The sequence below is a fragment of the Emericellopsis atlantica genome (assembly GCF_019669845.1).
Source record: "Emericellopsis atlantica unplaced genomic scaffold F5Z01scaffold_34, whole genome shotgun sequence".
Taxonomy (NCBI): Eukaryota; Fungi; Ascomycota; class Sordariomycetes; order Hypocreales; family Bionectriaceae; genus Emericellopsis; species Emericellopsis atlantica.
The window spans coordinates 211,858-226,105 of NW_025764736.1; the positions used below are offsets into that span (position 1 = coordinate 211,858).

The window sequence follows — 14,248 nt, forward strand, 5'->3', positions numbered from 1 at the left end:
GATGGCGGAGCCATGCTTGAGGCCGAAAATACAGAGCTCAAGCAGGCTAAGACCAAACTTGAAGCCGAGAACTCGGCATTGCGGGATGGCGGAGCCATGCTTGAGGCTGAACATACAGAGCTCAAGGAGGCTAAGACCAAACTTGAGAAAAGGAGTGACAAGATTTTGAAAGAATTGGAATATGCAGCCAAGATCCTTTTTGAGAAAGGTCTACAAATCAGGCTAATAGATTTGCATGTGCGCTCGGGCGACAGACAGGAAGGACACGTGGAGATGTGCGATGAGGACAAGTTTATGCGAATGTGTCAGCAATGGCAGAACGCTAACTTCAACCTCACTGACGAAGACAAAAGAATAATCGATCACACTGACTTCAAGAATCTTAAGTTTCCGGGAGAAGGGCGGCAGATAATATACGCCACGAAGAAAAGACTAGGCGAAACGCAGTTAGCATTACCCGCAAAACGGATAGCCAAAGGCCATTATGATGAAATACTATAGACAACGGATCAGAGTCCTTAGAGTCCTTCTGAGGGCGCACAGAGCTGTCTGTACGGCATTCATTGCCTCGAGTAACCCTGGCTTAAGCTCCTCCCGTCGGTGCACGTAATATCATCAACCTGGCCACGAATCTTTCAAGAGTGGCGCAATACGGTGCGCTGCGCCTTCGCATCACATTAGGAACGCATTCAGGGTCTACAATTGGGGTGGAAGATTCCGTTAGAATGTGCCTCATAACGCAGTCTAGGACTTGAAAACTCTAACTTGATGTTCACCAAGATTAAAAGACACAGAGCGACTGAAGCTTGCTATATGTCGCTGCGGCTCAGAAGCCGACTGCGTCGTTGTCAATTTTCCTCTATTAACACGACCACTCAGATCTCCGTTTTTCAACGTCCCTTTGAGACGCAGACACCCTAGGATACAGCATAGAACACTTTCTCGCAGCCACTGTCAGGCGCACCGCATGTGCTCGACCATTCCCGATAGGGAGGTCTAGAGAACGGCACGAGCACGGACGAGTGCCCGTCAACGTGCCCGCAGGCAATTACCCGGGTATATGCAGATTCCCAGCGAGGACCAATTGCACAACGCAATGCCGACCAACTCAGCTAGAACAATCTCAATGTGGCCTGTTCTTGATTGTTCCGCCACACATAGGCGAGCTGTCGGGCCTATAACGAGCCAAGAGGTACAGATAGTGATTATCGAGGCAGCAAGACTGGCGCTTAGCGAGAACAATGGAATAAAGCGAGCAGTAGCATAAAACCAAAAGCCAACATAGAAACCTCATTCTTTATCCTGCGTTTCTACGTACTCTCAAAGTCCAGGTTTCTAATACTGTAACAGTATCGTCAGACATAAACAGCAAATGGCACCCAGCCTCTATTATCGAATTCTATCTTCTTAGCCACCAGAGGTGCACAGAGTACGAAGAATAGACCCCATCAGCGACGCCGTATCCAAGGCCGGCAAGGCCGGGCGCCTAGTTCTTCTCTCGTTTAATTAGATATTAAAGTAAGTCTGATATAAATCTAACCAGTATATTGTTTTTAGCTATTAATCTATCTTAGGCTCGGTTTATACTTTACTCTATCACTAGATATTTATCTATAATAAGTCAATTAATATCTATTTATACCTTATCTAAGATATTTTTTTTCTTACCCAGATTATAATATATCGAGTAATATATTATTAGTACATACTTAAGGGTTCCTAGCGCCGATATTGTTACTTTCTCTATCTTTATATTAGCGATTATCGCGCGCTTATTAATAGCAGCGATATACTATAGTTAATAAGCCGCCCTTATTAAGTAGAATATTTCCGCCTATAGCTAGATATATTAGGTATAGTAATATAAATATTAAGCGACCTTATCTTAGTAATACATATAATCTTTTACCAAGTTAAACCTGTACAATACAAGATCTATTAATCTATAGTTAGTGAGTCTTTATATATATAGTTTTATTTATCGTTATCTCTAATCTAATAATTCATGATAATATTGTTTTTTCCTTAGCTTATAGATTATAATTTTTAGGGTATTAAAGTTATTTATCATAATATATCTTTTATTTTAGGGCTTAAACTATCGCCTCTTCTAAGTACTAATATTTATAGCGCCGCGCCTAGCCTATCTGGTTTTATACCCTTAATTTATAGACTTAATATATTCGGTATATCGTAGATAATAAGAAAAGCTTTTCCCTATACTCTAGTAAAACGTTACGACCCGTGCGACCTGAGATGCGGCCATGCTGCAGGTTGCACGCGACGACGCATGACCCACCTTTTCCTCTAATCACCATATTGCACACGTATTTGGCTCACGACCTCACCGTGAGCCTACGCTCCAACAACAACACATGGCTCACAGGCCCACGACGTTCCCGTGAGCCCTCACCAGACATTCTAGTATATAGGGAGCTACGCTTCATCATAGTCAGTCTCTACCCAGCTCCTTAGCTATCAATACAATTGTCTACGCAAGATCTACTATCTCGCACATAGACTGTGACCCGACCGCTCAAGTCAACGACATCCTAGTGTACTCAGTTCATAAACCGACTTCAGATCTACCTACCCCGTAGCTAGTCTGACCAGAACGTCACATAAGAGCAAGCTATCGTCTATTCAGAACTTGGTTTTATATAGTATATCTCCTAATCTAACACGCGAGAAATTAACCTTCCCACTCGATCTTTCACATTCTGGTAGTATACGCCGCTGTGGTCTAGCTAATTAGGTATCTAGATATCTTCGACTATTCTCACGCAAATCTTACTTGCTCGTTTGTTTGAGTTATACATGCATGCCGCGCAGCCCTAAAAGTGCAAGCCGCCTCTCCTTCTTTCTGGCAACCTTCTCGAAACAGAATGTGCGCTGATCTGAAGCCACGAATGTCAAGCACCACGACTTGTCTCTTGAGTTGTTTACATTCTGCTTTAGCTGCTCCCTGTGATCAAAGAGGTCTTGACGACAGCTGCTCCACTCGGCTGCCTTGTAATGCTGTCAGCTTTAGCCAAAGGAGGACCACATCTTCGGCCCAGCGTCCGTTCATAACATTAATATTTCACCAAACTATGCCTTAGAGCGAACGTAGATAATCTTTATCGCCTAGGACCAGGTATCACCTAAAAGGTTGATATGAATACTGCCACTAAGCTTGGTACTTCCCCCTGATTTCCCAAGATACGCCTGATGGTACGGGAGGAGACATGGCCGGGATCTCGCATCATTGAAACCGTCTATGTCGACGCAGCTCGATGATGACTGCGAAGAATATATAGCTCTCCTAATGATTGCCGGCCTGTCCACATGGCTGGAGACCATTGTCAGCTACAGCATACTGGAAGATGCACTACTCGAAGAGTATAAGAATCCCCTCGCTTTGGTTTTGTAGCGAGACATGCGGACATACGCTCCAGCGATTGAATTGCATGTAATATCCCAGAATTGGAAGGCCAATACATTCTACTCCCGTCCTGCCCACGATACCCCTGGCTTGACACAGATGCCACGGACGAAACGTTATACCATAAGCAGCTATGCCACCAGTGCGGTGACCAACTACATATGATTGAGAGGGTTCTGGTCGAGAGGAAGGATGGACCATGCCCGGAGTCTCTCCTAAGTGTTTGGGCGTGCTGGAGGGTCTGTGGGCGTCCCCTCCGAGATCCTCATACCTTGCAAGCGACGGCAGGCAATCCCACAACGCCAGTGGGAGGAATGCTTCAAACCAGAGAGCAAAATTCAGTGCATGGACTGCGCTGTACTATAGACTTGGTTTAATAAGAGAATCACTGGGCTTGGTCCAACTGTGTAGCTACGTACAATGTTCGTCTGACCGAGCTTGTAGCCCGGTCCCCGAGAAAGGAATCTAACAGCTACAATGTCAATACCGCCCAAATTTAGCCTTCCTATCTCTCCGATAGGCCCGCGCAGGCGTGCATAGCGTAATTACATATACCTTCTTAATATAGTTCCAAAACAATCTACTGTCAGGAGCTTCACATCCCTTCTTATAGTGACGGAAAACAAGCTGGTCCTGTCATTTAGCACGTCCCTCTTCCTCTAGGTAGTGATCGTCAAAATAGTCATTTCATTCGGTAAGTCGACAGTCTTCAAGGTCCGCTTCCCGAGTGTGACGCTCGTCGTGGAAACACCCGGGACAATCATTCGGGATATAAAGAGGGGGAAAGAGGCAGGTATAGGAGTTACCTCTGTTTTAGGCCTTTAGGACTGGCTTCGACTTTGATATGTTTAGAGGTCGTGCAGAGAGCGATAGGATGTTTAGCCGCGGACCGTTTGCGCTCACCGCAGAAAGCTACGTGAAGAGGCCATCCCTCTTCGCGAGCAACTCGGACTCAGCCCAAGTCGCGACTCTGCCAGATTACGTCTCTTCCCGACCAGCAATTTCTAGTTCGCCCAGCTGGCCCATGAGAAGGCATAGTGCCGCCTTCTCAACGTATCCTCGACAGTATGCTTGATCTTTTGCCAGGAGAACGCCAGTGGCTGATCGGTAAGACCATCTCGGAGGAAATAGGTCGCCGCAGAAGCTGGCTTGCAAGACTTTTGTGAGGTGCTAAACCTGAGAAGTGGCAGAGCTAAGTCACGAGAAGAACTTGGATCTGTGCTCGTGGTTGTGCTTTAATGTTGTCTTTGGGGGGGAAAATAAGCTCCAGTCGAAGAACGCTCATTTGCGAGGAACGCGTCTGAATGTACCTTGAACCCTTCGTTCACAGACATGAGCGCCAGAATGTTTTCGTCTCTCTTCCTTCTCCGAAGCCTCTCTATCCACGAGTCCCATATGTAATGAACTGAAGCCGCTGCTACAGTATTGTGAGACGTGTGTCACTAGTTGTCAAAGCTCAAGGCCGATGCAAGGCCATTCTGTCGCTTCTCACTCTCACTTTAGGGACCGAGGTCGCTATCTTCCACTAAACCGTCCGGCCTGACCCTGCTCTGCACTTCTTTTTCATTTGTCTGCTTTGGAGGCGCTGGCGAGTGTGTCAGATTACTTGAAGCTGCATGATGTGGAGTAGGTCGCGTTAACGAAGCCGGAGCAAATGAGGACGGTCGGCCCGGCCCATGGGATACAGGTCGGTTCGGTACTGGTGAAAGCGACCTGTCCGATACGAACCGGGCTGTTCAGACGACTGAAAAGTGCCTGACGAATCTGGCGTTCTATGAAAGGGTCGGGACCTTGCTCGGATGAGCCACAGGGAGAATGTTGTGATCTACGCCTAGGTCAAGAAGCAGAGAAGTTATGCAGAGCATCTGCTACTTCGTGGCGTACTAGAGCACAGTCCTCCTCCTAGATTTCATGCCATTAATTCTACTACCTAATTAAAACAATAATTTGACAATTAGGACGTTGCGCATGGTGGCAGCATGTCGAAAGCTTGCGACGGCCTGGTAGCAGCGCGGCTTGCGGGACGCTAGGTTTCCATTGGCTTTCTGCGAAAGTTTGTCGGCCAACGACTCAGCCATTCTTCTGCAGTGAGTCCGCTTTCGTCGAATAGGGTCTAAGGATCTGCAACAGCCTATTTGCCAACCAGGAAAGGTACGGTGCCTAGATCTCGGCCGTGGATGGCCAAATGAAGAACAGACCAGCCGCGATTGCTCTGCTGAGAGGCAGTAGCTTGTATGCGGTTGTCTTCGGAGAGACTCCAGACGACGTGGGAGCGCCCCATGAAGGCGCCGTGGTGTATTGCAGCCGCGGCATGCTGACGTGAGTGAGTCGGCCCGCTGTTGGCGGAGCACAGCGAAAACATGCCTTCGTTTTGCAAAGCAGTGCAGTGGCGACGTACCGTAAGAGCTGACAGCATTGAGGTTCCCTCAGCAGAACATAATTTCATTTTTGTGTGCGATTACTCGCTTACAAGTCAAGAGCGCATTTTTAGTTCGAATGGCTATTCGTAGGAGGCAATACAATGATCTGAGGACAGATCTGGATTTGAACCTCTGCATAAACACAAATGGTCATAGTTGTCTTAGCACCAAGTTCAACCATGGCACGAAGCGCTGCGGTGGATATAGCGGCTTTGGAATTGGTTCACCGCGCCTGACCAGATAGCTACATATTTCACCAACGCGTTCCGGCTATGAAAGTGGCCCGGGACGACCTGGTGTCTTTACCATCGGTAGTGGCAGTACCTGTTATTTTGGCATACATGGTGTGACAGGAGATGAGATTACCAAGGCTTGTTTTTCCAATGACGTGGCAGACACAGAGACTATAGGCTGCGTGAAACGGTTTCGTGTGCGCGAACCTAGGGTAATGACGGCGTGACTCCGCCCCCCACCCGTGCAGTGGCATTCGTGGCACCAAAATATGTCCGTTATCAACCGTGCCAGGAGATCCCTATATCAAATAGTGGATGGTCCATTCTTTGTGATGCAAATCGATGTCATCCGGCATGTCGTCCACTGTGCCCGCATACCACGACACTCGTCGGCACCGCAGCTGCTACATCACGATCATTGATCTTACAACAGACCTAAAGAACTGCATGACCTGCCCGCGGCCTCTAACATTCGGCTGCAAACGTGCAAAGAACGGGGAAGTACGCGAGGTCCCCGTGTCTGGAAGTCATGACTCTTACTGACGAGTCAGCTATTGTGTGCGTACTGCGCGGAGGGCCGTCCCAATCTTGCGAAGCAATACCAATGGTCCGTTTGCTCAATATGTTACGAGGACGTCGAACTGATGTCCACCTGTTGCGGTGCGTTGCCGGGGTGACGGTAGCACAGAAAGCTGACTGGTCAGGACATGCATTTTGCCTCCCATGCTGGTTCAATTCTATGATTGAAGGAGGACTGATCTGTCCACTTTGCAGGGTCAAGATGGGGAGCGAGCCAATCTTTTTGCAAACCCGAAAACTGGGTACAGAGACCATCGTTCTAGACTAAGGTGGGCGTGCCCAGCGGCGGCCACGACTTCATGGTAGCACTCTTCAACTTGAGTCGTTTTATGAACGAGCGCAGTCGATCCACTCCAAACATCGCTTTTTTTTGCCGGAGTTCCGTCTCTTGGGATCTCGTTCCAGACTTGGCTTTGTGACCGTAGTTTACGTAGAATGGTAAGATTTCCGTTGACTCCGTGGGTGTATCAATGTAGGCGAGTTAGGCGATTCTTCAAGCCGAACATGCGGAAGTGCATGACCCGTTCATCCCCTCGGTCTCTGGAGTATGGTGGTTTTTTTTAGCAGCCGCATCTACCAGTATCAGCAGTCTGGACAGACCAAAGGTGGCCAATCGCTCGGCTTTAACACATTGGCCACCACTAGTTTTGATCCCTCTTTGCTGCAATTGACCGCTCTCTGTATGGATGCCCACGCAGTCCGGTCCCAAAAAAGCACTCATAAGCTTCTCGGGTGACTTGTTTTAGCATCATGGTTGAGGGAGAGCATTTCGCAAACCCTGTCGTTAGATTTGCCCCAGAACGGTGAAAGCGTACGTCTTGAAGGGCTGCCATCGCGAGTTGACTGGAAAGTCTGGCAAGAAACATGCATTGAGTTTCAACCCCGTGCAAGAGCCCCGCCGTCTAGAGAGGGATTGAATATCTTTGTTAGGTGGCTCGCAGACTCCATGGTCGAAGGTGGCTTGGTGAGCTCGGAAGCGTCAATAAGATGTCAGACCGGCTGGCAATTGGTGTGAGATCGCTTACATTTCTGGAACGTCTAGGCTGGACCAGATGCACACTGAAGGAGCTGCACGAGGTTCAATAGAAAGATATGGTTGGACGATTCAGCTCAGCATGAGGATGTCGAGCCTCGGAGCGCTGGCCGAGATGCGATGAGCGTTGGCGAGGAGGGCCGGTCTCGAGGCAACAGAGCAAGGACTCGCGTGATGTGCCAGAGAAGTGGCTAGGTTGCGACACCGAGCCTGTTCGGGAGCGAGCCTCATTCTACCTGGGCGCGTGGAGATCAGTCGGAGCGCCAGCTCACCGTACTTGGTGCTTGGCGGCCTCTGCATGCCGATGTCAACGCAGCGCAACCGTGAGCTGTCCAGCCTAAACTCATCTTGACTTGTCACGAAACAAGGCTCTTGCATGATTTTTGGAAGCATGAGCTCTTCTTGGACGGCAGTCGGGTCTCGTCCCGAACTCCGTGCACGCCGTGGGGGAACAGGACAAGACACGGCGGACGATCTTGCTCCTTTATGGTAAGGTTGCGCATCGCGGATCCGGCTTCTCTACGCGGCTGGTGGGTGGGTCAGGTGCACGAAGTATTTAGGCGTGGTACCGCATCGCTAGCGCCATGGAGGGAATAGTGGTCCACCCGACGCCAGCATCAGCAACCGGCAAGTCCTAGCTCAACATTGACGTCTCCGTGGAGCAGAGGCCGGAATGTCGAACCCCTAGCCCTGCCTCGTGATAGACCGGGCGGTTCTCTGCCGCAGTGCCCCACAATGTGTGACACCCCTAACACCCTTGCTCGACGGATAGCGACTCCATAACGGTACGCAGCCTTAGACACGGATTGACAATGATTGGACGGATAACCGCATTTGATCAATGAATGCTCTCGGATCGGCCAGCCACATAAAGAGGGAGACGATCATGTCGTCTTAATCGCGTCTCTCCCTGTCTCACTCTCCTCCTCGAGCATTGATTGAGACTCGGTGATACATCGAGGTGCGATATTTGCCTACAATTGCAATGATAGATAAAGAGCTAAAGCAGAGAGATTGGGTACGGTGAAGCAGGGCTTAAGGCAACATTTTCCACTGTCGCCTACGGCTGCGTGACGCATCGTCTTGTGATAATTGGAAGAAAGGGGGGCCATTCCTAGGTCACTTATGCAGGCTGCAATACCCCGCAAGTCACTCAGTAGTGTGTTTAGGAGTAGATGGCCCAACCGACGGAGAATGACGACTCTTTACGTTAGGATTCAACTTATACCAACCGTTCGAACAGCGTCCGTCAAAGCCATGGCAGAGGAGCTTCCCAGCCTTGTCGACGCAATCAAAGAGCTAAGGGTCGCTCATGAGACGACCGAGTTACCTTGCGTAGATTCTGATCGCGCGAGCTTGTATCAGATAATTCTCGTGGACGCATTGCAAGCCCTTATACAACCTGCCAAAAATGCCACTACATATACACAATTCTATCCTTGGCCAAAGCCAGTCCTACTCTAAGCAGCCAAGATATCGCGCCGCTAAGCTCTCTAAGAAGAAGAGCCAACGCCCTTATAAGCATCACAAAGACGTTTAGCGAGGACTACGAACGCTCTCTTATAGCTTCTGTCATATCGCCTACTAGCCAGGGAATACTAATACGAAAGATATTATCGCACTTCGACAACATTTGAAGAGCATTGCTCGCGATATTCTCAATGGCGTGATCGACGAGAACACGAACGTTGTGCGGTAGGGCTTGGAGATATGCTATCAACAGTCCCTCTATACCTCGGGTACTCTGCACTCCGACAAGTACTTTATCCCTTCAGGCAAAGTCAGTCTCCCACAGCCCTATGACCCCCGATCTCGAGAGCGAGCAATACTACGGTTATCGAAATCGTCTTGCTTTCGTTGGCGGCTGTCCTGCGGTAGCTTGTTTACGACGCGAGTGTGAATCCGAGAATAAGAGCAAATAACGAGAAGAATGGATTGGGTTCTGGGATAGGACGCTTACTAATTATCCGTATGGACCCATAGTATTATATCCAGCTATAAGTTATAGACCTTAATACTAGTTTGTAGATATTCTACCGTACTCATATAGGGCGTTCGATCGTGGAAGCTCGGACAGAAGCGATAATAATATCGTAGCGTTTATAGAGAGTATTTCCGCGCGTCGCTGCGCAGCAAAGACGATCATCTCTCAGGGCTAAGGGTAGAAGTAACACGAATGCTACACCGGTATCCAACTAACGAATGTATCGGAGGAGAAGACACCAACAATCTCGTGTCATAGAGTAGCTCTTTGCTCTTTGTGTTCTAATGCGCGATCTAGAGATATCGCCGTTTTACCACCCTGATGTCAAAGTTTGTATGGTTAATACGAGGAAGTTCCCTTATGGGCAGTTCGCCGAGACAAATCACTGCTTCGGGAGTATAGCAAGGTCACGGAACTCGACAAAGACATGGAGAGTTTTTTAATTCCGTCTTATACGCTCGGATTATAACGATGGGGACTATCTTTCGCCGTGAATATTGCATCACAGTGGGCGATTTTGCGTCCGGGCTACGTGAATGTGTTCGCCTTAGATGAGTTAAGCTGGGCTTGAACCACCCTCATACGCAGGCTTCTATTTCTACTTTAGACGCCTGGGTTAGCCCGGCTCTCAATTTCATAATGGCTTTACTGAGATTGATTTTGTTTTGTCATCTTCGTAACTAGCTCATGGCGTCCGATTTGTTCTAGGCCACCGGTGGAGTATTTATCGATTCTGAAGCTTTTCGCCAATGAGGCACCACAGTCCCGACGGAGTGGAAGGCTCAGCCGTGATTGGGTAAAGTATGTACTAGAATCACGTGCTTCTCGGAGGGGTGAAGTGAAGCAGGTATGGCGGGCCGTATATAGTAGGCGCGGAAGTGTTTGCAAATGTGACGGCTACCTTGCATTAGTGCGTCCGACCCCTGTTCGCACTGTATGTCTCCACTGCGTCCAGAAATAGCCGTTCTTATTTTTCATTGTGTCACAGGAAAGCGGACACTCGTTTTGGATCTCACTGTATTCGCAGGTTTCTGACGACAATAGGTCCTAGTAGTACCGGGATGGTCTTTTGCCTCGACGGTTCCAAGCCGGCCAGCCAACACTGACAGGTCTAAACTGGGCGCAAGGTGTCCTGTACTATTGACAGAGCTGCAGTCACAGGCACATGGGTTGAACGAGCATATGGCAGAGCTGATGTGCTGAAAAGCATATACATGGAAACCAGAAAAGTGTGTTGCCGGGTAAGGCTGATGGCTGCCCTCGTCACTTGATCGAATGTCCAGCCTATCGAGGCACAAGACCTGCAATCCCGGGTCACATACGACGTTTAGCACTAGCGGTTACCTGGCATAGACCCCATAGTGAGGGTCTGTAAAACTAAAGTCAAGCAATCCAGGTTTGCCATGTCCACAACGAACCGTTGCATGATGATCGCATCCAACAGAGCCTATCCAACAATAAGACATATCCAAGCTACGGTATTCGGGCACGACAATCCTGTAGTAGCTAGTCGCTCCTGAAATAAAAGGCCATTCTTTGAATTTGCAGCCTATGTATTTGCTTATCAATCCTATGTCTCGAGATCAGGAAGAGAATAAAATCTGCTTCTCGGCAGGTTTCGTAAAAATCGGCACATCTCTGGCACATCCCCAGGCGGCTACGGGCAAGGGTGCCTCTTTGAGCGCTAAAGATATTCCGTGGAACATGACCGTGATTGAGCGGCGATGGCAAAGTCGGTACACAAAAGCCTCTACTCAGGGTAGCCTGCCCAGGTCGAGCATGGGGCACGGCTGACATCGTGTGGTCCACTCTATCATTGCGCAAGCAGCCCTCACTTGCATTCGAACGATTGTACCGCTTCGGTCTCGCCCGAGCATTCTCGACTTAGAAAGTACGTTCACTTGCTTCACTACCTTTGCATGGCTTGTGAGTACAGTAGCCAAGGGAGTACGCAGGAAGAATCTGAAGCTGAACATAGTCAGCTAAAATTGGAGATGGGCTTACCTTAAGGACTTCCTTACTATTATTCCTATCTATATATTTACCCGTGGAATTATTATATAGCTATTTATATTACCGCTAATATTTCTTTAACGTACCCTCCGACCTGATCTTTTATATCTCGTAAAGGTAGTCTAAAAAATCTATAGCTATCGCCCTATCGGCTCACTTAATCACGTCCTTCTAGTATCCTAGCTCGGCGGATTTATAATATCTAACGAATAATTAATAAATAAATTATTTAATAAACTATTTACCGTGTATTTCTTCTATTTGCGTAAGATACCCGCGATATTGATCTTAGTGTATTGGCTGTTACGGTTCGGTCCCCCGTAACCCCCTATAAGCAGCTATTACGCCTGTATTAATCGCTCGTTAATGCCTGATCTTTTGCACATGGCGCAACGGCTTAGGCGTAGCCGTCACATCGGCATAGTCTAGCTCAAGAAAATGGACTTCCTTTAGCTACTTGCGGAGGGTAGCCCGTTGGTTGGCGTTAAGGGCGTCAGGCTTCTTCTGAACCCGCTGCTACGGCTATCGCTAAGTAAATGTTACGACCCAATATGCGACCACTGACGTATGTCACGTGGGACCCACAATTTCGTCGTACGAACCCATTCACATTCTTTATACAGTAAAGTATGAAGCGGCACGACGGCCGCCTAAACAAGCGACATTCGTACGAACGTCGTTCGCACGACCAATGACCCACTGTTTTACACCAATCACTTTGGATCATCTACGAAACACCATGATCCGGATCATCGCACTCATCTCATGAGCCTCATGATCCGCGGGTATCATTCGCTTCACGTAATGATCCTCTCAGTATATAGGAAGCCTAGCTTCACCATAGTCAGTCTCTACCAGCTCCTCAGCTATCAATACAATTGTCTACGCAAGATCTACCATCTCGCACATAGACTGTGACCCGACCGCTCAAGTCAACGACATCCTAGTGTACTCAGTTCATAAACCGACCTCAGATCTACCTACCCTGTAGATAGTCTGACCCGAACGTCACAGTAAAGCGCTCGATAAAGTCGGTATGACGACTATCGTAACCAATCGCACGAAGGGAGCGGTACGGGGGTGCTATTATAGGTTTCGTTAGCTTTGATAGTGAAATTAGGGGGATAACGAGGCCGGTAGAGCCGGTATAGAAGGAGATAGTAAAAGGCAATAGTAGGATAAAGGCCTGTCGCTTGAATTAGCCCGGAGACGGCGTTATATTGAATGCTCGGCTATCTATAGCGTAGATAGCTAGAAGTGGACCTCTTATCGCAGAAATCGACTCCTTCTACTACCCTGTTAGTTTTAAAATAAGGGATTAAGTCAAGCAAGCGCCTCGGGCGGGGTTTATAGAATAGGCACTAGGGTCCACCCCCCCACGACGCTCAGAGGTATATAGTACCTGCGTCCGCCTATTGCCCCTCACTATCAAGACCGCTAAGAATGGCGGCCATTGCTTCTGGATTAGGCGGCTCGGACAGTGCTTTCTCGACTTATAGTATAAACGCAAATCCTCTTGCGAGCCTAAGAGAGTGATAGGCTAGTCGGGGGCTTAGTAATAGGCAGTGAGGCCTATTTTGTGACATATCCATGTTTAGGTTCAACTAACCCCTCATTTTGAAGGTACACTGTATTCGTGGCGGGAACGGGGAACGGTCTCAGATATAATACGCAAGTAGCTAGATAGCTCCAAGTTTGACCTAGCGACGAGCGAACCTCACCCTTAGAACGGTCTATCCGACTCCTCTGCGGAGTCCAGGGTAGTTACTTTGACTTCCGATAACGTCAAACACACCTTCTCTGGTTCCTTGTCCCTTACGAGAGTATCGCTGCCGACGCTGACTTCTGCCCCACAACTGGAGCAATGGAACACCCGTCGATTGCGACAGAGCTCAAGCTCCATCCGCAGATTCTCAAGCCTTTGCCCTATAGATTTCATCTCCGCCTCTAGGGAGCCTGGGAATACGGCTGACGGCGCAGACTCGGGCCTTTTAGTGCGACAGTACAGCCGACGCCTGGCTGCCGGCTGGCTTATGGAGCTGCCGTACAAGTCGAGGTCCGGCGGCGGCGGCTGGGATCCTTCACTAAGGACCTCATCATCGGGAACTATGAAGTCTGCGAGACTCCCTATGCTGTCGCTCCCATCAGAGCTCCAGCTGCTACCTGCCGCCGTCAGCTCCGCAAGGCTGTTTTTCCCAGGCAGAAACATACTTGAACCCACCGTGCACTCGGCCTCGTCGTCAAACATATTCATCCTTGTCATGAGAGCAGGGCGTCTTGGGAGAAGTGGTCGGGAAACCCGTATCAAGATTGATTCTACGGTCAAAACAGCCCCTTATAATTTGCTGGAGATGTATTTGGGGACCACTTATATTTAGCCTTCTTGCACGTCTACTACGCTACCCGTCAGGCTCCGAGGGTCAGTTTATGACGTTTTAAAGCCGCCGCATGGCGAGGACGGGCCAAAACGGGCCAAGAGTTCAATAACGGCTGATAGCGCTACTCGAGAGAACACCGGCCGGGGTGGCGTTCGGGTGGAAAGGGCGTGGCGAAGCTCGTTTT

The 14,248-nt window shown here is 48.9% G+C and overlaps 3 protein-coding genes across 3 annotated transcripts in view; 2 read left to right on the forward strand and 1 right to left on the reverse strand.

The window, feature by feature from the left end:
* F5Z01DRAFT_753507 (uncharacterized protein) overlaps nucleotides 1-501 on the forward strand; it is a gene marked incomplete at its 3' end in the record, with an annotated part of 3,376 nt that extends 2,875 nt beyond the window's left edge. The window contains exon 4 of the mRNA XM_046267095.1: nucleotides 46-501. Coding sequence (XP_046114602.1) covers nucleotides 46-501 — 456 coding nt within the window. The remainder of the gene's footprint in view (nucleotides 1-45) is intronic.
* Nucleotides 502-6,357: 5,856 nt separating this feature from the next.
* Nucleotides 6,358-7,422, forward strand: F5Z01DRAFT_665727 (uncharacterized protein). The gene is made up of 3 exons (XM_046264173.1): nucleotides 6,358-6,578; nucleotides 6,629-6,737; nucleotides 6,782-7,422. The coding sequence occupies exons 1-3, from the start codon at nucleotides 6,420-6,422 to the stop codon at nucleotides 6,922-6,924; spliced, it is 411 nt and encodes a 136-aa protein (XP_046114603.1). The 5' UTR covers nucleotides 6,358-6,419; the 3' UTR covers nucleotides 6,925-7,422.
* A 3,829-nt stretch (nucleotides 7,423-11,251) lies between these two features.
* F5Z01DRAFT_665730 (uncharacterized protein) lies at nucleotides 11,252-11,653 on the reverse strand. The gene has a single exon (XM_046264174.1). It carries the CDS (start codon nucleotides 11,647-11,649, stop codon nucleotides 11,428-11,430), a length of 222 nt encoding a protein of 73 aa, XP_046114604.1. The 5' UTR covers nucleotides 11,650-11,653; the 3' UTR covers nucleotides 11,252-11,427.
* Nucleotides 11,654-14,248: the final 2,595 nt, after the last annotated feature.

What these genes read in the sequence shown, in the direction of transcription:
- F5Z01DRAFT_665730 (XM_046264174.1), bottom strand. Translation starts at nt 11,649, where the DNA reads ATGTTCAGCTTCAGATTCTTCCTGCGTACTCCCTTGGCTACTGTACTC.
- F5Z01DRAFT_665727 (XM_046264173.1), top strand. Translation starts at nt 6,420, where the DNA reads ATGTCATCCGGCATGTCGTCCACTGTGCCCGCATACCACGACACTCGT. An exon ending in AACGTGCAAAGAACGGGGAA is followed by an intron (nt 6,579 to 6,628) that starts GTACGCGAGGTC and finishes CTGACGAGTCAG; the next exon opens with CTATTGTGTGCGTACTGCGC. An exon ending in ACTGATGTCCACCTGTTGCG is followed by an intron (nt 6,738 to 6,781) that starts GTGCGTTGCCGG and finishes CTGACTGGTCAG; the next exon opens with GACATGCATTTTGCCTCCCA.